The 23,597-nt window shown below is 38.0% G+C and overlaps 1 protein-coding gene across 1 annotated transcript in view; it reads left to right on the top strand.

Moving 5' to 3' along the window:
* The first annotated feature begins 362 nt into the window (after positions 1 to 362).
* Positions 363 to 23,597, top strand: part of LOC117288003 — a 38,652-nt gene continuing 15,417 nt past the window's right edge. The window contains exon 1 of the mRNA XM_033768678.1: positions 363 to 696. Coding sequence (XP_033624569.1) covers positions 485 to 696 — 212 coding nt within the window. The 5' untranslated portion in view covers positions 363 to 484. The remainder of the gene's footprint in view (positions 697 to 23,597) is intronic.

Raw genomic sequence — 23,597 nt, 5'->3', positions numbered from 1 at the left:
AATAACAATCATATTTAATCACATCTGGAACCGTTGATTATCAGTGTAATTGTTACCGCAAAAATGTATTACAATGTATTTGCCATAAACGGCAGAAGTATAATGGGGAAAACCATAGAGCACGGATGGAGAAATGAACATCCGTCCGTAACAAAATTTAATATTATTTCATGACAAAAAAAAACCCACGGAATTACATCTTGCAAAAAACAAACAAAAAACTAAACAATGAAACTCATCGTTAGAGTTTGTTTTCATAGACACTTGATGCAATGATGATGACATGTGACACTAACTACACGTCCGTTCGAACACATTTCCCAAACAGTTACGTGTGTGTGCACATATCAGTGTAGATTTGTAATGTACACAAAACGTGCTAGCCAAAATATGCCAACTTGAGGACCTTTAACGTCTCGGAAATCCTTATTATCTTGTACGGAATATGACACAATAGATACACGTTGTTAATGGTCATACGGACATGGAGAGAAATCCAGGAGAAAACAGGACAGACATTTCGGAGAAATTCTTCTCGTCGAGCAGCGGGTCGGACCGTGGATCTGTCGGGAGCAGTTGCTCTGGATCCTCCGCCGGGGATCACACGCATTGCGACTCCAACAGCACGAGCGAGGAAGGTAGATTGCGACGACTTTTCCAGACGTGCGATAGCGATGGAGATGGGTTTATAGACGGGTATGTATTAAATTTACAGGCATGTAAAGGAATTGTTGGGGATTAAATAGAAAACTTCAGTATGAACAGCTGTTAAAAATAGTTAGTAAATAGTAGATTTGTTTTTAATTTGGTAAATAGGGGTAGTTAGTAGAGGGACCGGATAAGTCTCTGAATGAAACATAACCTGCCACTCACTAGTTTTTTTTACTGGTTATGAAATAAAATAGTATCTTATTTACTGTAATGAGTGAGAAAGTGGTGGTAGAACTAGAATACAGACATTTTTCAGAAGGACCTCTCCATAAGGTTTATCGCGATTCAGAACCGCAATGCGTTGTGGGAAGGCATATGGGGCAGTTTGCTATGCGGTTGTATGCTGTCATGCACGACTCGCGCACGCATCGCCTATATCTTTGTGTGTGCTCAACAGCGCCCTCTCTTGATAATTTGCTATTGGCGATAAACCTTATCATCAACAAACGGGCCTTGATTAAACCAACAACACCCACAACAATGGGAGACTTTCTGGGACGATAGAGGGCAGCAGACTTACCGGGTAAATCCATTGTTCTCAGAATTATGCGCATGTTCAGAACTACGTAAACAATGGAAATTTACCCGGTATGTCTGCTGCCACCTAGCGTTGGAAAGTCTCCTATTGCCGTGGTGCCCTTTTTTTTTTTGCTGTTGGTGCCATTTGCAAAGGTCCAATACGAATTTACATTTTCCTCATTAGAGTACCTCTTATTGCCAGAGGAATATTAATGTGCCATTCCAAGAGAGAAGTTCAAGGCCTGCACATTAATTAATGCATTTAACAGCATACGCCCTTCCTTCAATGTCAATCTAACTGAGTGGGAGTCATAACACAGTTATTAGAAATCAAATTGAATGAACGAAAAGCTTGTTGTTTTTTACACAATGATTAAATGTGCAAACTAGCATTTCCCCCATTTTATCAAGCATTTAAATACTTGTTCTGTGGACTTTTCTGAAAAATGTGAAAAGTATTTTTTCGGCCAAAAAAGTTTCCATGCAGGCTTTGACAAGAAAATATTATTGTTGCTTTTTCATGTTGAGGAACCACACGGCAGAAGTTGTGATTTGTTTCCCCCCGAGTCTTTCTACACCAAAGTGTGATTTAGGGCCTATATTTATAAGTGTTAAAGTATTGAAAGTACAGTAGGTTCATCAATTACTACAACACTCCAACACTAGGCCATTCTCTATTAATTAATGAAGCAAGTTGACAAATGATGTTGCAATACAGAATCAAATATGCGTCTGCTCCTTACATGTAGGTGTTTAAATCTAACATTTTGTCAGAGGATCTCTGTTAGTGTTTTAATAGGGAGAGTGCTTCAACTACATACATGTACACTATGGTGTGAGTGTATATTGCCAGCTTATCAGATTTGCACCGCATTGACCAGTACTCAAAGAGAGAAGCATGATAAATGCTGATCATGCCAAGGCTGGGCTTAACTTTTTTCATTGACTGGATCATTCTCGCAGACAGTCAATCCTTTATTTAGCTTAATCCTCAATTGTTAATCCCACATCGCCCCAGACATAGAATTGTTGTTTAGTGTGTTTTCGTTGTAGGTGGCTATAATACGGTGCACGCAGTGCTTCTTAAAACTAGAATGGATTTTGCGTAGGATTTCCGAGTGTGATTTTAACGCAGGAATGTTTTGATGAGCTGAAAATCATCAATTGAACAAGGAAAATAATTGTTATTTTAATATCACTGTGGAATGTTATTTTGTCAAGCAGTTTTCAGTGTCATAAAATTCACTGATTTTCACCAAAAAGACATTCAGATAAGACGTATCGTTGGTTTGATTATAAATAATGATTTTTTTTTTACACTTTGTACATTTCTGCATTATAACCATTTTCTAACAGACCGAAATTTAAAAAAATTAAGGAGTAATTTCTGTTTGTTAAATAGTGCCTTTAGTAGATTGGTGTATTTAAAAAAAATATATATAGACAGAGGTACGTTGCATGTACATTGTTTATGTCCAAAGTAATTGTACTGAAACAAAATTGTATCCAGTTCCTCTTTGTAACAAATATAATATAAATTAAAATTATTTCTGTTGGGGGAAAAGACCCAAACAAAATTCTGTGGAGTTGTAGCGTCAACCCCTCAATGATAACTGAAATTCCAAGTCACAGTACATTATCGAAAGTTGAGAAGACTTTGTCCACAATCTCCGTCGCCCTCGGCCCAGTTGTGTATTCATGATCGATGTCTACGCCCACCCCAGAAATTACTAACAAAACGAATCCCTTGTAGTTATAACAGCCCCCCAACGCACTGCCATTATTGCCGGACACTGGTTCGAAAAGAAATAGTATGATGCTGCAGGCAGAGCTCGGAAATTACACTTGGACGTTTATGATGACTAAAAGAAATCAGATCCACAAAAGTTTCTTAAGTCTTCAGACAGTGTTACTGAAATTGGATATGATGATTACAGTCGCTTGGGGGTTGGGGAAGGGGGGGGGCACGCTCGGGAGCTGGATGTATGACTGGTTTATGATATTAGATGCTCATTTCAAAAAAATAGGTTGAAGCTAAGAAGGTAAAGGTAGAATATTATGCCCCCAAACAATGTGCGTCCTGGGAAAATTAGCCTTTTTGTGGAATACAGTAATAAAATTCAAAGGAACGGTGTGCAACGCATTATGTGAATCAAATTATGCAATACAGTTGTACCTGGTACACTGTGCTGCTCTTTATGGACTGTAATTGACTGTGAAAATGTAAGCATTTTTAACATTACTACTGAATCAATACAAAATATTTGTGACTGGTATCCTGCTCATTTCTGCTTCGCACAAAATTCTTAAAAGCAATATTCAATTGTTTTAAAAGCAATTATGAAATTGGGCCCAGAGTACCAGTGTAGTGTAATTACACAATGTTGGAATGAATCAATCACAAGGTCTTAATTTCCCATCAGCCCATCTCAGCCATTACCTCTAAGTCCCCCACCTATGATGCTCTTGAAAATGTTCCCAAAGAATTCAGATTTTTAAATGGAACTCAGCGCTCTCTCCTTATGGACGTTGGCCTTGAAATTTAGTCAATGAAATTCCAGGCGCTGATCACCTAGGAGTGACTCATATTATGTTGTCACATTGTTTACAAAGTGACAAATTGTATGGCAGAATGGGAAGAATAACTTCACATAATGTTGACACCATTTGTTTGTACTCTGTACAATTTTACAAAAGTATGCTGTACATGAAAATGTATTCCTTATTTCTTTGGAATCTTTTTTTATTGTTTTAATCCTATGTAAATGTAATTTCAAATAAAAAATAACCTGTGAAAATTGAATTTCCAATGGTGGTAGCATTCTTGAGATATTGCTGAAAATCTGAACAGTTAATCCACGGATAATCCACAATTGGAACACACAATCTGAGAAAAGTTTCATGCAGAAACATTAAAATTCCTCTTTTTACAACCACATTCCGTTGAAGGGAAATATTTTTTTGAAATGTTATACATTATCAACAGCTGCAGGGCTTCTCTAACCAAGTAAGTTTCTATGGTCGTTAGTTTTTGGAGTAATTACCAAAGGTATAGTATACCCTCGCTTTAAAGGCAGTGGACACTATTGGTAATTGTCAAAGACTAGCCTTCACAGTTGGTGTATCTCAACATAGGCATAAAATAACAAACCTGTGAAAATTTGAGCCCAATCGGTCATCGAACTTGCGAGATGATAATGGAAGAAAAATAACCCGAAGTTGTGTGCGTTTAGATGGTCGATTTCGAGACCCCAAGTTCTAAATCTGAGGTCTCGAAATCAAATTTGTGGAAAATTACTTCTTTCTTGGAAACTATGGCACTTCAGAGGGAGCTGTTTCTCACAATGTTTTATACCATCAACATCTCCCCATTACTCATCACCAAGAAAGGTTTTATGCCAATAATTATTTTGAATAATTACCAATAGTGTCCACTGCCTTTAAATAGCTCTGTGAAATTGGGCCCGAACTTGTAGCGTTTCAGGTTGCTATGTTTCATCCATACGATACCTCATAATATACCACAAGCATACTCATTGTAAACCCACTTAACTCAGCCCAGGGAATCGCTTAGACCAGGTGAAAAGGAGATCCTGAGTGATTTTTCTGATGCAAGCGTGTCCCAGCGAGGGGTCAAGCTTTTCAATCCATTGCTCTGGTCCATGCATCCTGGTGGGGAGGGAAATTAATGTCTTGCTGTGCAGTTTGCACAGGCAATTTATCAGCTCAATTGATATCTGTCTGTCATGAATTGATCTGGAAGATTGGTGAGCTGAGAGTCAGACCTAAGATGACATGACTTCACTACTGTTGCAAACTGCTTACCAACCAATATGGGTATAAATGCAAACAAATCTTAAAGGCAGTGGACACTATTGGTAATTACTCAAAATAATTATTAGCATAAAACCTTACTTGGTAACGAGTAATGGGAAGAGGTTGATGGTAAAAAACATAGTGAGAAACGGCCCCCTCTGAAGTGACGTAGTTTTTGAGAAAGAAGTAATTCTCCACGAATTTGATTTTGAGACCTCGGAATTAGATTTTGAGGTCTTGAAATCAAGCATCTGAAAGCACACAACTTCGTGTGACAAGGATGTTTTTTCTTTCACTATTATCTCGCAACTTCGACGACTAATTGAGCTCAAATTTTCACAGGTTTGCTGTTTTATGCATATGTTGAGATACACCAAGTGAGAAGACTGGTCTTTTACAAATACCAATAGTGTCCAATATCTTTAAACACAATAAAACACATTTTTGAAACAATTATTATTCTTTATTTCAAAAATACTTAACTTGAAAAATTTGGGTTGAGAATGCTCCACATTATTGACAAATCCTGGGGAGAATCCTTACAGCATAAACAGGGAACATAGAGCAGGGAATGACTAAAGCAAGAGTGTTGTGCCTAGTAACAACTAAACTGACTGCTGTCATTCAACTTGACCCAATCCAGATAACCAAGGTATTCTAATCAGAAATAAACAGTCTGAAGTGGACCAAGACAAATTGCCTTCCCAACAACCAAGGGAACAATATGCACAGAGTTTACCCTTAAAGGGAAGGTACACATTTGGTAATTGTCAAAGACCAGTATTCCCAACTTGGTGTTCGTATGATCCCAACATTTATAAAATAACAACCCTGTGAAACGTTGTGAAATCTCAATTGATCATCGAAGTTGCAAGAGAATAATGAAAGAAAAAACACCCTTGTTGCACAAATTTGTGTGCTTTCAGGTGCGTAATAAAAGGCTTCAGGCCTGAAATCTTTTGTTATTTGAATGAAAAATTACCTCTGTTCTCAAAAACTTCGCTACTTCGAAGGAGTCATTTCTCACAATGTTTTATAATATCAACAGCCCTCCATTACTTGTTACCAAGTAAGTTTTTATGCCAACAATTATTTTGAGTTTACCAATAACGTGCATGCCTTTAAAGTCAAATAATGCTACAATGGCAAAATGAAGCCACCTTTAAAAAAAATTGTGGTATTTTGTGCTTAATGTGAGGTGATCAGTCTTGATAGGATATCACTGAGTGTCAATTGGTAAAGCCTCATGCCAAGTAATTGCAATCTGTGCTTGGGGGGGGGGGGGGGGAATCAACATGGCCCGGGCAATGTCTGTGATGACAGAGACATTATTGGAGTCAAGTGATTTAATATCCATTCGCAGTCAGTTTCAATTTTTCAATGGATATTACTTGTTAGTTAGAGTCATAGGTTGTGGTAACCTATTTTTATTTTTCTGCAGTGACTTGTTTTGCTGATTTTTTACAGCGAGTAGGCCTACTTACCAATCGTTTGACCTAAATGCATTGTTTGTTAAGAGAGCAATAACTCTGGTTCGTTAAAGATACATTCGTGGACTGTTAAGATTTGCAATGAAGTGCAATTATGGGATAAACAACAGACCACTGGCCTTAGTTTTAGCAGATTGGTTAGATTTCAACTCAGAATAGAGGGTGTGGAATCTAAAATAAATGTTGAAAAATTTCACTGACATACCTACATGTACATGTATGTTCCGACTATAGCTCTATGGTTCCTTCTGACGCACCTAAATTCTGACACCCATAAAGTCTAAATCCTAACCCTAACTCTGGCGAGTTGATCATGAGGGGTTATCGGATTAGGGTTGTCAGAGCACCAGGGGTGTCAAAACGTAGAGCGTCACTCTGATGACCGACTGGTCTTAACTTCTCATTTGATATTTCTGATCTTTTCAATAATTTATTAATTTCATTTCTTATTAATGTTGATTCACAAAAAGTGTGGGTACTTGTCTTTGACATTCCAATGTTGTCTCAGGCCTGGAATTTCACTTTTGCAAGGGCAAGGCTATTTTCTTCTTGCAAAGGGCACTTCCGTTGGAAAATCTTAAAGTCAATGGGTAACTTTTGAAGGGGCACCAAGGCCAAGACCAGGGCAACGAAGGCCTTGGCCTCTGTGGCCTTCGTGATTTTCCAGGCCTGTTGTCTACAGGCTTAAAGGCAGTGGACACGTTTGGTAATTACTCAAAATAATTATTAGCAAAAAACCTTAGTTGATGGTATAAAACATTGTGAGAAACGGCTCCCTCTGGAGTGACATAGTTTTCGAGAAATAAGTAATTTTCCACAAATTTGATTTTGAGACCTCCGATTTAGAATTTGAGGTCTCGAAATCAACCATCTGAAAGCACACAACTTCAAATGACAAGGGTGTTTTTTTTATAAATATTATCTCGCAACTTCGACGACCAATTGAGCTCAAAATTTCACAGGTTTGTTATTTTATGCATATGTTGAGATACACAAAGTGAGAAGACCGGTCTTTGACAGTTGCCAATAGTGTCCACTGCCTATAAAAAATCAGAAAAGCACACAGAAAATAAAACAGTATTTTTCTATATTTCTGGATGTTCTGGTCCACAGAAAGTTGTGAGCTACAAACCCTGCTGTCTTATTGTGCAGTTGACATTTTCTTGAAATTTGAGCCCTGAAGTACAAGGTGTACCTCGCGTACATTTATTAAATTTTTGCTCGAACGGCGTGAAACAGTCAAGTTAATTGGCATGACTCAAGCATGGAGGGACAGACTCAAGTCACACTGTAGTCAAACTGTTACTCAATCATGCTAATTTATTTCTTCTCTTCCTTTCTCTTGTAGAAAACAAAATTAGAAAAAAGGAAAGAAAGATCGTAGACATATTAACAAATAATTGTAAAAAAAGGAGAAAATAATGTAAACATGTTAAAAAATAACTGACAACCCTGCATTCTGCAAAGTTTATGCATTTTAATCATGGATGCTGGTTTCAGTTAAACCTTAATTTAGTGACTGTCTATTTCTACCTCCATGGTTAATCACAGTAGGCCCAAACCATCGTCATTTCCATTTTGTGTAATGATTAATGTTAACATTGTTTATTTTCCTTGTCCTCCTGGGAATATTTTCGTTATTATGAACCGTCAAAATCCCAAAGTCATAACAATCCTCGCAGTAACAGATCTGGAATTTCATTTGTGAAGGGCAATGTCATTTTCATTTTGCAAAGGGTACTTCAATTGGAAAATCTTCAAGTCTGAGGGAAACTTTTGAAGGGGCACCAAGGCCAAGACCAGGGGCAACAGAGGCCATGTGTGTTAATCAAGGCCTGCAGTATAACTTTCTCCTCACCATGCTGCAATCACCCTTGTTATGTTCCCAGACATTAGGCCTACATGGATACCGACAACCTTAATACAGATTCTCATTTAAAATCTAAAGAATAGGCACGACTTTTTCCCTTCGAACCCAAGTGTGGTTTCTTAGCTTCTGAGAGTATTTGAGATATCCAGAGAACAGCCATGACCAAAAATATCAAGAACTACATTGTAAGTAATAAAGATGGAGTTTGTCGTCCATCGAGGTGTCAAAGTACACTCATCAATGGGGATTTGCCTCCCTGTTTCTAATTAAAGGTACCTGTCAACCGTCGTGCTGGGCAATTTTAAAGGGCTGTTCAGACCGATTGTCAGTGCATGGCTCCATTGTTGGATCAAGCGTTGCGAACTCGGGTTTCACCCTCGATGTGGCTTATAATTTCCTGGAGGCATACGCTCCCAATTTAGCGGAGGTTAAGTCCAGGCCTGGGGTATGGTGTAGGCTTGATTGATACAGGTGTGATGCTGGAATTAGAAACTTTGGGGATATTAAAATGTACTGATGGGATGCACAGATTTTTTAGTGTGGCGTGTCCTGACTTAGTGGTGTACTATTTAAAGCATTCCAGGGTTAATTTTCGGTGGTTGGGTCATCAGGGTGTGGGTTCGAATCCTGTAGAGTGCCTTGTTTCATTGAGTAAGACACAAGAGTAGTTTTGTACTCGGTGCTTTCTGTGGACAATGTGTGTACATTTGTTGACTTGGTGGAGGAAAAAATCACCATGCTGGTTGCTAGATTACAGACTCCAAAGTTGGAGAAAAAAAATGTTTGTATTTTGACAACAGTCTTTGTAATTTTTTATTACGTGCCTTGTTGTTGTTGTTTTAGGAATGAGTTGTGCTTTGTGGACGGTGGAGCTTATGAAGTAAAATACCTCTTCGCATGATTGCAATTTAGCAGGGATCCCTTGCTTTATTTTTTCATGGTTGTGAAACTTTGGAATTTGCAGTCCAACAATGTTTGGACTGTCCAAGGTCCCTAGTGAAATCTTCTCAAATATTTCCAAATGCTACAACAAAAATTTCTGCTAGCAGAAGTTTTTACTTCAGACGTGAGCAAAATCAACGTGTGATGGGGGCCTAAGATTTCTGTTCAGAATCTGTGTTAATTTGGTCTTCAGTTTAAATTTGTATTATTTTTTTATTTGAGATTTGGGTGAGTTCTAACCTGATTATGTAGGATGGTACTACGCAGTGCATTGAAATGCAGCACATGTACATCTTAGGGGCACATGGTTATCTAGGTTAATCTATTTAAATCTAGATTTGCAATGATTTTTGGGGCGGAAATTGTGACACTTTCTTCATAAGAAGGCTTAATCAAATTAAGTAAATAAATTTAACCGAACACACTTAATGGTTAGCAGAACATAACGGTTAAAATTCTCAGTATACACAAATCACTTTTAGTCCTCACTGAATAATATTTTGTTTCCCCCACCAAGTCTAAGGGCAGTAATTTATACAGGAACACACCTAATACACATGTCTTGTGTAATTTCAAAATGATGCAGTTGCAATACGGTGCACAGGGAATATCTTGAGTGCCCCAAAAGTGCAGCGAAATCGGATATGAAAAATAAATACATGTAGATCTCAGGGTTCCTGGACAGTTTCTCGTAACACAAGATGGAATCTCTTGCCTGTGGGCATTATCTCTGGCTCCCCCTCTCCTTACAAGATGTCTGACCAAGATCCGTGTTGTTGGTCCATACGGAGGACCCGTGGAAGTGCGTCTCGCTGATTTGGCATAACTCTGCTGCCTGGGTATTGATTGGACGGCTCTAAAGCCGACTCTTCATCGGATGTTAGGAGAGACAGAGACAGACGAGACGTTGGCTTTACCATTGATCGTCCTGTCGCTTTGGATTGTCATTAGGCAGCTTTAATGGGCTTATTATGGGTTGGGGGGTCTTTGTTGTTGGGAACATGTGTTCACAAGATGTGGTAATGTCACAATGTTTTTGTTTTGTGGAGGAAACTTGTAAGGCCCATGTTGCTGTATAGCCTACCTTTCTCTATGATTGTACAGATCAGCCCATGCATTTTTAAACTAGTGTATTGAGCCGTTGCACACGAAATAGCTGTTGTTGTCATTTGTCTTAGATTTGGTTTCTTTTTCAAAATGTTACCAGCATAGACTTTAAGATTTTCCAACAGAAAGTTCCTGTTGCGAAACCAAATTGACATTGTTCCTTCAATTGTGAAGATCCGGGCCTTGAAGTTGTACTTGGACAGTATGTACATTGTAGAATGTTTTCTTTTGTTGGCCGTACTTTGACGTACATCTACATCTAAGATGGTAACCCAAATATTCCAGCAGGATTTGCGAGCATCGCAAAACCCTCTGCTTATTTATTAGTCTTGGGGCAAAATGGGATCAGCGGATCTTTGTTACATGATCATTGCACTACTAGTACTACTGCATAGTCACCGCTTGCAGGCACTTCTTAGGGGCGCTTCCCACAATATAGGCTATAGTTACCCGTGATAGAGCAAGGAGAGTTGAATAACGACAGGTCAGGATGCGTGTAATGTATGGTAACTTACAAGTCTTGTACCAAGACTTAATAATAAACCCTCTAGTACTTCACAATGTACACAGAGTGGAAGGTTGATATACCTCTAGCTTGTGAGACATGCTGGAATGCAGATTGGTGAGAACACAGTGTGGTCCTCCAATTATTTATTCACTGATTGATTGACAGCTGGTCTCAATTTCATTCAGCTACTTTACTGAGCAGTACGAGTACACGTACAACATGTACACAAGTAAAAGAGACTTGTGTACCTCCATGGTTAAACCCTTGCTCTATGGTTAAAGGCAGTGGACACTATTGGTAATCACTCAAAATAATTATTAGCATAAAACCTTTCTTGGTGACGAGTAATGGGGAGAGGTTGATGGTATACAACATTGTGAGAAACGGCTCCCTCTGAAGTGCTATAGTTTTTGAGAAAGAAGTATTTTTCCACGAATTTGATTTCGAGACCTCAGATTTAGAACTTGAGGTCTCGAAATCAAGCATCTAAACGCACACAATTTCGTGTGACAAGGGTGTTTTTTTCTTTCATTATTATCTCGCAAGTTCGATGACCGATTGAGCTCAAATTTTCACAGGTTTGTTATTTTATGCATATGTTGAGATACACCAACTGTGAAGGCTAGTCTTTGACAATTACCAATAGTGTTGTCCAGTGTCTTTAAGTCTTGCAAATTTATACCGTAGTTTAACAGTGCTATGTGTGCGATTTATACGGTCCTGCTTATCCATTAATAAGGGCGCAATGCATAGTTTTTAACACTTTGACCTTTTATACATACAGTGTGCATAATGGTGTATATCTGGGTCATTGCCAGACCAATTCACTGTCAATATTGATTCTAGGTTCAATTGAGTTTTCTGGCTTCCTAACTGGTTTCCCTTTGCTTATTTCTTAAATCTGGTGCGGCTTATTTTCATAGAGTTCTACTCTCCCAATGCATGAACTCCTCCGCTCCTCTAAATTCTGTATTTTACAAAAGACAATTTTTGTAATTTTTATCTGAAAGCCTACTTATTATACTTAATGAGTTATTCTGCAAAATGATTTTTTTCTGAAGTTCACCATTGATTACAAATTAATAAAATTGAAAATTTTGAATCTCCAAAGATCACACATAGCCAAGTTTTTTAAAGTTGTGCTGTGTCCGTTGATATGCTGCCCTCAATACGACCAGAAATGCCAGATAATATTCTATATCCCCATGCAAGTTTAACATAATTATTTTAAAATACTGTATTTGATCTTCCTGATTTAATCTGCTTGATTTTCCTTTGAGTTCAAACAAAACATTTGGATTCAAGCAGTTCGGATGCTGGTTCAACAACAGTTCTCCTATAACCAGCAAATCCAAAATTATAATTAAATGCACACCATCAAATTGTTTCCCTTCTCCTTCTTACACAAAGATCTAAACAGTAGGTGATTAAATCCAACAGAGAAGGGTGAATCCAATCTTTGAACACAGTAACTGGATTAATTCGTTAATTTCTTAAGAGCCCCCGACAAAAAATTTGCATTTATCATCCCACCCATAGACCTAAAAATCCTCCCAAGTGAGAAAATGATAATTACGCTGGATGAAGCCGCACATTGGATCAAGTGCAATCATGGCAGAGGCTTAAAATAGCCACAGGGCTGGAAAACAATTGAAACGCACCAGGATCTCGCCGAATGTACAAGCACGAATCTCTTGTAAAAGGGCTCATAACCCCCCCCTCTCTCTTCTCTTCGCATGACTCGTCCAGGCATTTCTCATATAATTTAAAATCAATAACGATCATGAACATCACAGGGGATGATTGAAGAAACGGAGTGAAATAACGCAAAGTACAAAAGACACAGGCCATTGTGTAGTTAATGTACCCCAGACCGTGAGATCATCTCTTGTTAGAGTGAAATCAAGTCGAAAGAAACAAACGTCTTGAGAGATTCTACACGGGGGGAGCGAGAGGACTGTCTAGTGTGTATGAGATGCAGTGATTGGATGCGGTTGGAAGAGGGATAAGGAGCAGCGTCTTGCTTCATCCATCAATTCATCTGGAGATGGCCTGTGTGGAGTGTTTTCAGTGAAAACAGAGCCCTTTCGTCTGGACTTTTTCTTCTCTTTGTCTCTCTCTTCGTGAATCTGAAGAGCTCAACGTTCTTGTGATCACGTACTGTTGACCGTGAGAGTTTACATTGACTGAATCTGTCTGGTGATTTATGGTGTTATTTTGGTCGCTGACAACAGGGGGATTACCAGACTGAAGGTTCGCCATATGGATCCATGACTTTGGCTTCTAAAAGATAAGGTACTTCATTTCTAACGTTTAAAAGCTGAAATAAGAAAACAAAATTAAATCTGAATTTGAATTGCTGTTTAAGATCTGTAGTGCATGAAATTTATAATTTAATACCTGTAAAATCAGGAACAAACTTGCTCAATGTATGTATTTTTACAACAAAACGTATGCACTTTGCATCCAAACAACTTTGGGATGCATACTGATGTTAAAGCAGTTTTACATTAAAGAAACGGTTCTTGTACTGAATGAAATTATGATGTGCAACAGTTTTGTAGTCTATACAGAATAGTATTTCTAGGGATTGGTAGTTTTTGCTCTTAGTAACATGGTTTGAATTTAAGGAGGAAATTTCCCTGTTTTCTGTAGACAAAGATCTTATGGTTCTGGCTGTAGCCTGAGGAGTAAGATATTAGTTTGGATATTATAGATTGGAGTATTGAAAACTGCCCATGTACTGGTATTACATCTGTACAATGCATGATTGAAATGAAAAAAATGTATGTAAACAAAACATTTCACATGTGAAACATAAAAAATAAAATAAATAAAATAAAATTAAAAGTAACAATTAAAATATAAACTCAAACTAAATAAATAAATAAATAAGAGGAAAATAAACAAACAAATAAAAGCTTCTACTAGCTAACAATAATACTCAAGAAAACTCGCTGCTTTTGAAAGTAATAAAAAACAGGTGCTTGAATAAATTTACTTAGAATTCTAAAAGAGCAAGCGGCCCACTTATCATCAGGGGGCAAAAAGTAATGAATTTCATATTATGCTTATGAATCCACCAAATGAGCGAATTACTCAAGTTCCAATAAACCTCTCTCAGCATCTTTATCAAATAAATCTGCAGATGAAATTTACCAATCTTTTTTTTATATAAAATCCATCTGAACTGAAACGAACCATAAACTTGAAACAGATACTATCACCGAGCTCAGGTCAGGCGAGAGGGTCGAGAGGGAGGGAGAGAAAGAGAGTGCGGCTGGGCAGCAACAATTAGCAAATGACTCAGCCGCCCCTTGGGGTTTCAAATTTAGGAGGGATTTTACCGACTGGCTCAATTTTCCTTTTTTATATATGATTATAGAAATGATGACTACCTCCCTGAAAAAAAATATATTTGACAATTTGATAAGACCAGTGATTCATAATACTGCCTTGTCGGGTTTGTCCTGCGAGATGCACTAAAAGCAAGCCCCAGTCTTATTGGAAAGCCCTGGAGAGTTTTATTCTTGTGGGCGAAGAAAGGTTCTCCTGCAAATATTGAGGCGGGAAAAGAAACCTAATTACTGGTTGTTGTTTTTTTTCTTCTGGCAGGCCGTTGAAAGCGTTACAGTTTTCGGTTTTTAACTTAATAAGCTTCAAAGAATTATCGGTAATGTATTTTTTTTCTTTCTTGAATTCGTGGAACCCTTTTTTTTTTTAATTGAATATCTTGGGATGCATAGAGATTCTGGAAATGTGTAAATGTTTACTGAGGGGTGTGTCTCGCCTACAAATTTACATTGCATCTGTAGGTGCATGTGCAACCTGGAGAGATTTTAGTGACTGAAATTGAGTCGTGGTATTTGATTTTGTTATTGGAGATTCTCATTTAACATTCAAGTGTTTATGAATCAAAAGAGTGTAACTTTTCCTTGTTGGATCATCCGATGGATCTTGTCTTTAAATGGAAGAATTTGGAATTCTGTGTTTTACGATTGTCACATTTGTAGGTACTTGGTACAATCTGGAGAGATTTTTGAAAAATAAATTGAGTAGTGGTGTTTAATTTTGTCGCTGGAAGATTCTCATAAAACATTCAAGTAGTTAAAAATCAAGAGAAATTGTGTGTTTTTGTAACTTTTCCCTGTGTGATGGCTGTTGTCTTTCAATGGAAGAAGTTGAGATTTGTGTTTGTGTTTTACTATTTTTTAAATCAGTGCAGATAAGAAGCTATAGACCTTTATCATGCTGTCACTATCTGGGTCATGTTCCCTGTTTCCAATTACAGTAATACATTCATTGCGCATACGGCACCAGACTTATATTTCAGTTTGGTTACAATGAGTTGGAATCGAGTAAAATCAAGATGACCACACCGTGATAAAGGTCTTTAGGCCTACAAATTGGTCCCTTGCACAATGCGTAACGCACCTTTGCAAAACATAATTTTGCCTCATACCATGTGAATTATGCACATTAATTAGACCCTTTCATTCAATCAATTAATCAATGTGTCGTGATTATGTTCAAATTTACAGCTAATTAAATAGAGCACATGTTTCGTTAACGCATGTGCATAGTCTTGTGTACCTCCAGAGCACCTTCTGGTATATGGGTCAACTAACATGTTTAGACTGGACAAAGTCCCTTATTGTTTGCGTGAAAGTAACCTGTGGGTCATTGCATACCATCAAACCAGCACCATTGATGTCATCACAGTGTAGAGTGTGCTCCATGTTTTCCCCTTAACTCTGTTTTGGTGTTTGCTCTATGGGACAACTAACATGTTTAGACTTGACAAAGTCCTTTATTGTTTGCATGAAAGTAACCTGTGGGTCATTGCATACCATCAAACCAGCACCATTGATGTCATCACAGTGTAGAGTGTGCTCCATGTTTTCCCCTTAACTCTGTTTTGGTCTTTGCTCTATGGGATAACTCACAGGTTTAGACTTGACAAAGTCTTGTACCGTTTGTGTGAAAGTAAACTGTGGATCTTGTACATGTAGGATACTACTAGACTAGTATGTATCCCATACCATCAATTCAGCATTGTTGATGACAGTACAGTGTACAGTGTGCTTCATGTTTTCCTCTTAAGTTAATTTCAACACCGTCCTTTAAAGGCAGTGGACAGTATTGGTAATTGTCAAAGACAAGCCTTCACAGTTGGTTATCTCAACATATGCATAAGATGGTTGCAATTAGATGGTTGATTTCGAGACCTCAAGTTCTAAATCTGAGGTCTCAAAATCAAATTCATGGAAAATTGCTTCTTTCTCGACAACTATGGCAATTCAGAGGGAGCCGTTTAATCACAATGTTTTATACCATCAACCTCTCCCCATCACTCGTCACCAAGAAAGGTTTTATGCTAATAATTATTTTGAGTAGTTACCAATAGTGTCCACTGCCTTTAATGAAACTGTCACAAATCCTTGGCTTGTCACCTTGAAGTCCCTTTGAAATAGGATTAGTTTATTTCTGCATCACTCTATATCCTTCACTCTCCTTAAAAACTTATTGCTGGATCACATGAGGATTGTTTGATCTTGCCGTCACGGACTAAGCACACGGATGATTTAACCTAAAGACCAAAACATAACGGCAAACATTGCTAGACCGAGACTTCTGAGAGTGCCGACCCGTTTGGGGAAAATATCAACCTGTGTTGTTTTCATCCGATTCATGCATCACCAAAATTGATCTTCTATCTCTGTGTTTCTGGGGCAGCTTATTATAGCCGCAGTTTAAAGGAACCTTACAGAATTGGTTTTTGCTAACAGTGTAAGCACTTTATGTAATCCACCATATACATAAACCTGTAGAAGTTTGAGATCAATCGGCCATCTGGGTCACGAGAGAATAGTGAAAAACGGATTACAACTTTTGCATTGCATCGACGCCAAAATAAAAATGAATTAAACGCTCACTGAGCGATAAACTCAAAACCCAAAATTATACTATTTATAATACTATCTAATATGAAATTTCAGACAGAATTATTTCAAGGGATGTTTTCTTCTATCACCATCATTAGACCGTGTAAGTTTTATGTAAATCTGTGATCTTCACGATTTTTGTTTCTTACCAATTCTGTAACGCTCCTTTAAGGTATGACATTCCTCTCATGATTTCATGTGGTAAACATGATTGATTCATAACATTCGGATCATCATGTGGCTTTAATTTCTTGGGATGTCATGCGTGGACCCTCTACTCATGCTCGGGGGAGGGGTTATTTTAGGTCAATACGCAGCAGGGCTATTCTAATCCAGAAAATGTGCACAATCCATCGGTTGGGATGTTTAGTTAAGGGGCCACCAGAAATAGTCCATGTTTTCATGAAAACCGAGTTTTAAGTAATATACTCATTGATTCAGGTAGTGGTGGTGTTTGTAAACAGATAAACAAGTGTTCTACCTATTCTTGAGGACTCTGACCTTGCGCTTTTCATTTTGTGCAGTAAATTCAAACTTGTTAATTTTTTAACACATTTTTTAAAACCCAAAATCTATTTTGAGATGCGAGTCTGTCCTGGTATAAAGGCTACAGGCAGGCCTGAATGTTCACGGAGGCAACGAAGGCGATTGCCTCCATCCAGTAGAAATTTACAATTTTCTCATAGGGTGCCCTTAACCAAGGAGAAAATGCCTTGGTGCCCTTGCCCCCTTCAAAAACCAAGCATACAGGCTTGTACAGACAAGGTTATTTTTCTTGAGAACAAAAATTTTTTTTTTTTGAAATGGGAACATCGGAAGAGGCCACAATTTCCTAGACCTGGAAAGTGGAGTTCAAAGCCTCTTTGCTTTCCATTTTCTTCAAGCTTTATTTTTTCCTTTTTTTCCCCCTCTCAAGGTGGTCCGTTCTTTGTTCTCGACAGGGCAAGTTGTGATGTGGTAAACTTAAGAGCAGGATTTGAACCTGTCACCTCCGGATTAACAAAATAGTATATTTATAAGTGAGAACATCTGAAGGGGCTACAATATTCAAAGACCTGGAAAGTGTGGAGGTCAAAGTTTCTTTGCTCTCTGTTTTCTTCAATGTTTCCCATTTCCTTTTTCCCCCTCTTGTTGGATGCCCTCTTCCCTGGAAAAAAACTCAGACATGCAAAGTGTTGGGTTGCCCCTAACAATAACATCAGCTATCGATGCGTCGTCGGGGGATGTCAGAGGCCTCTCTTTATTTGGTCATGTCTGAGGGGGAGGGTAGTAGGGAGGAGGGGTAGAGACAAGGCGCTGGTGATGATTGGGGTCGGCAGCTGCACTTACACACTGCATTGTCAAAGGTGGGAAGTGGGACTGTTGAAATTAACGTCGCTGAATGCTGACATGGCTATTGAAATTAGTCTTAAAGGCACTGGACACTATTGGTAATTACTCAAAATAATTGGTAGCATAAAAACTTAATTGGTAACGAGCAATGGAGAGCTGTTGATAGTATAAAACATTGTGAGAAACGGCTCCCTCTGAAGTAACATAGTTTTTGAGAAAGAGGTACACTGTAATTTCTCACTCGAATAATAACAGATTTCAGCTGAAGCCTTTTGTTAAATGCATCTGAAAGCACACAAATTTGTGCAACAAGGGTGTTTTCATTATTCTCTTGCAAATTCGATGATCAATTGAGCCCAAAAATTCACAGGTTTGTCGTTTCTGCATATGTTGGGATACACCAAGTGAGAACACTGGTCTTTGACAATTACCAAACACGTCCAGTGCCTTTAAGGCAAATGCTGCAGGGTGGGGGTGGGGGGCTCTGTCTTGCAGCAGTACATTTGTTGTCTTCTTCTGGTCCATCAAATTCTGTAGGCTAATGATATTGAGAAAAGAAAGATTGTACTTTCTTCAAAATGATTATGTTCTGATACCTACCCTCTGGTAGTCCCAATGGCTGGCTTTAAAGGCACTGTACACGTTTGATAATTGTCAAAGACCAGTGTTCTCACTTCGTGTATCCCATTATAAGCATAAAATAACAAGCCTGTGAACATTTGGGCTCAATTGGTCATCGAAGTTGCGAGAAAATGATGAAAGAAAAAACACCCTTGTTGGACGAATGTGCGCTTTCAGATAGGAATAAAAGACTTCTAGCTAGAAGTCTTTTAATATTCTATTAGAAATTACCTCTTTCTCAAAGACTACATTACTTCAGAGGGAGTTGTTTCCCACAATGTTTTATACTATCAACAGCTCTCTAATGCTTGTTACCAAATCAGTTTTTAAGTTAAGATTTGTTTTGAGTAATTACCAAACGTGTACCTACCCTTTAAATGTCTCTCAGAAGGTTATACAGTGTAGCAAAAGAAGCAAAGCATTATTAGTTGTACACAAATTTTTTTTGTAAAATTATTAAAATGTATACAGTCTGTTTTTGTAGGGTTGGAGTTTGACCAGTGCATTCATTCCAACTTGTTCAGAAATGAAATTCTCTTCACACTGACACCAGGGGCCCAACTTTGTGGAGCTGCTTAAAAAAAGCAGAACATATTCCTTAACAAATTTCTGCTAAGAAAAAGTGAGCATTCAGAAAATCAAAAAAGGAAGTTATCACAACAAAATTATGCATAAACCAGAATAAGTTTTCAAGGCAAAATACTATTCCAAATGTATCAGTCGTGACTGTTATCGTCCTTTTTTTTTTGCTTAGCAAAAAACTTTTAAGCATAATTTCTTTTGCTTAAACAGCTCAATGAAATTGTCCCCATTAATATGGTTTGACAGGTGGGTATAAGAGGGAGTGGGGTAGCATGTCTTCCATGTTTCAACCATTGACAGATGGCCCACAACGAGATGGCCCAGAGTGCATACATTTGTGAAAAGACCAATTTCATAAAGCTGTTGAGCAGAAAATGTTACTTGACAAAATTCTTTGCTCAGCAAAAATTGAGTGGGGCACCAGTCACAACCGTGTACACTTAAGGCAATTTTGGCTGGTAACCACTCTCTGTTAAGCAATAAATTTGTTGTGCTTACAGGCTTTGGGCCCACAGTCACCCAGCAATTGAGAGGCAATCAAGCCATAGTCTTTTGTCAACCTCTGTGTGTCACCAGATAGAGCCCGGAGAGTTGTGGCCTAGTTTAATTGAGTCAATATACAACATTGCTATGCTGGGGGAGAACCATTTAAGAGAGATGGGGCGTCGATCCTTTGTGCAATGCGCCAGCACCTGCCAAGGACATACAATTTATGTGCCTCATAAATTATCGTCACCCGAAACCCCCATGTGGCTTGTTTAAAATGAAGTATTTTGACAATTTTAATTTTCAAATATCAATTTCATTTTTTTTTTATCTGCTCCCTGAGCAATCTTTGCAATAGAACACATTTTGGTGGCTTATTAAAATATGATATTTTGACAATTTAAATTTCTTAATTTTAACATTTTTTATCTGAACAATCCTTGCAATGTCTATTTTAAATATTTTTGTTATTGATTTTTTAGTTTTTTAATAAATATAATTTGTTTGGCTACAGATTCTCTTTATAAATGAAACATTCATTGAGTTGGAATTAATTTACATGATTGTTCTGTTCTAGTTATTTTGTTCATCCTTAGGTGATTCAATTAGTATTTCAAAACGAAGATCACGATGCGTAATTTTTGGTAGTCAAGACATACTATTTTTTTGATAGGAAATGATTTCTAACAATTGTTTGCTTTAATAGCAGCAATGAGCAGGATACCACTCAGAAATTGTTAACATTAACATGGTATTTTGGTTGGTAATCTTACTAAAATTGGGCCTTGGTGTGTTTTAAAAGGAGTATTGACGAATAGTGATGACACGCTCTTGAAAGGTGAAACAGCAGTGGTGTATTGTGTACACGTGTTTCTTTGTTGTTTTTATCTTTTGTACGGGTACTGCCCGCATGTGTTCCTGAGTCCTGACTAGTGTACATAACACTGTGAATTCTAATGAGGCTTTGTTGTGACTAGACACTGGGGAATTTGAGTGTAATTACAGTACATACAAGTAACTATCATTAAATTTACATGATTATTAATATTAATTATTAATATACATGTAGTTTAGTTTATTTATGAGAGGGGATGAGATACAATGTAGGTAGTATGATATAGGTTGCCTTTTGTTTTAAAGAGATCATTGTAGGTAAAAAACACGATTTTATACAGTATAATTAAGTAAATAAATTATGGATTTTAAAATAAGTTTTAGAAGAAGGAAAATTTTATGGCCAAAGAAACCTATTAAACTGATCACAATACATGTACGTACCTCCTGAACAAAAACATGAAATCTATTTATTGACAAATCTAGAGAGTATTCTGAAAGAGGAAAATACAGTTGTGCAAATATTTAGTTTTGGGGGTGCAAATTGAACCAGTTTGAAGCACTCTTGGATAAATACAACGTACTCATCTACCGGTACACTTTTGTCACTGAAAGAGCCTCATCTCTTAGTAGGCCTACCTCTTCCCAAAGGAGTTGACACTATTAACCATCTTAACATCTTCTCATTCATTGAATCGCTAAAATGGTAAACTCTGGCCATCCCAGCACTTTAAACAGGTGTCGCATCTGTCCCAAAAGATATCTCAGGGATTTGCCAAGAAAGCCCCCTTAAGAAAACAGAAGACAAAGCAGATGGATTCATAGGGGGCAAGACCGGGAGGAAAGAGGATGCAAATGTAAGCTTCAGGTGATTTGCCAATAATATGCGACGAGGAGACAGAACACCGGGGCTCTTTGTTAGCTTTCTTGGGAGCTCATCATCAACGACTTGACGGAACCTGATCGTCTCCTGTATGCAGTTTAGGGATAGATGATGAGTTGATAACCTCTGGGATGTGGTATTAAAGGAGCAGCTGGATGACAGCGTTCTTTACTTTAACAGTGTTCCGATGGACAAGTGAGAGTTGAGAGGTCCAAGTGGTCCGTCTGGCTAATGACCAGTTTAAATCCCTCCAGAAAAACAGTTGTAAAATGAAAAATAAAGATTGCACTGCCTCACAGTTTTCAGAACGGGAAAGAGGACTTTTGAGGGTGTTCTTGTCACCTGATTTTCAGGGGTCACCATTTGAAAAAAAGCCCCTAATAAACAATGTATGTGTCCAATATGACAAATTTATTACTAAAATAAATGGTGCATGAAAGGGTCAAGTGGTGACTACATGAACAAAACGATTGTCACTAATCAAGACTACTATTGTTTGGACTTGTTTTTTTCTTCTTCTCCAACATCCCCATTGGTTTTGTACACGAAAACAAAAACCAAATCAAGAACCTCATTGGTTTTTATTTGTATTATTTGATGACTTGAGTTGAACAGTAACAGCGGCTGACACGGTTGCAGTCAAAAATCAAAGATCTATTTTGTGAAAAAAATTTTTTGAAAAAAGAGGTTTGATTTCTTATTGGAGATGAATTGTGAGGAGGTTTTATACATACACGGAAAGGGAAACCTGTTGTTATTGCCATAAATGTTTTAAATAAGTTCTTTTGAAGAGGGCGTATTTGTATAAAGTAGGCCAATGTGTGTAGAGCAGCCTCAAGCTCTTCACCATACAATAAATCAGTTCTATTGAAGTTTCTGAATTCATAAAGTCATACAGAATCAGATATTACCCATGTGTGTAACACTAGATAGAGCCTACTGTATAAACACAATCAAGGTATGTAAAAAAACACCAACATTTATTCCCCCAAAAGATTGAATGCGCTGCCCATAAATATTCATTGCAATTCAAAAAATTGGAACGCCTGCCAAGAGAAAGAAAGACCCAGATACATTTTATGCGGGTAACCGAAGTCGCCGTACTTTCTTAATAACATTACATTGTGTGTTTGCACACCGGTGTCTGATTTTTATTTCATATTGTGATGGTACTCCACAGCAGGCAAGCCAGTGTTTCCGCCAGATGGATCCCTCTCCCCCCTTTCCCCTCCCCCCTTTCCCCTCCTCAGTTTGGCATAACCCCGTAGAGAATACAACATTGACAAAAGACGTCCGCATAGAGGGTAATAACATCCACTGTGTTTACAAGTCATTGTAAGCAAATCCTGTCCACCTCATTTCATCAAAATGAAATATGAATTTCAGGATCCCCCCCCCCCCCCCCGCCCCCCTTCCAACTTGAGGAGTGCAAACCGCACTGTGTATTATACAAGTCATTGTCCATTGTCCACCTCGTTTCATTAAAATGAAATATGCATATTAGAATCCCCCCCCCCCCCTCAAGTTCAAATCATGAAGTGGATTGCACTTTTCCTTCAGCAGACCGATACATGGCCCCCATCTTGTTGTCAAACTGCCCATTACTAATTCTATTAACCCATATGTTTACGCTTGTGGAGGTGCGTTTTAGAAGTGCTTTGCGGTGCACCGGGGGGGGGGGGGGGATGTATGCTCTTGATTCGATTGTTACACAATTCCAAGCCCCTTGTTTGGGTTTCTGTGCCAATGAAGTCCAATTTGTGAGTAGTGTTTTCTTTTAAAAGCCTGCTGGAACCTGATAAGCGTAAATTATTTATTGACAGCAACTTGGAAATTATAGTATGTAATTGGATAGTAATCACTCAAGTTTGTTTTGAGTGAGTCAAAGTGAATTTAATGTTTTGACTTTTTGTGTTTGAATTTTTCTTTGTCTGCTGTTTTGTTATCACAT

This window comes from Asterias rubens, chromosome 3 (assembly GCF_902459465.1).
Source record: "Asterias rubens chromosome 3, eAstRub1.3, whole genome shotgun sequence".
Classification (NCBI taxonomy): domain Eukaryota; kingdom Metazoa; phylum Echinodermata; class Asteroidea; order Forcipulatida; family Asteriidae; genus Asterias; species Asterias rubens.
The sequence above is the reverse complement of the archived record's forward strand: the minus strand, read 5'-3'. Positions and strand labels throughout refer to the sequence as shown.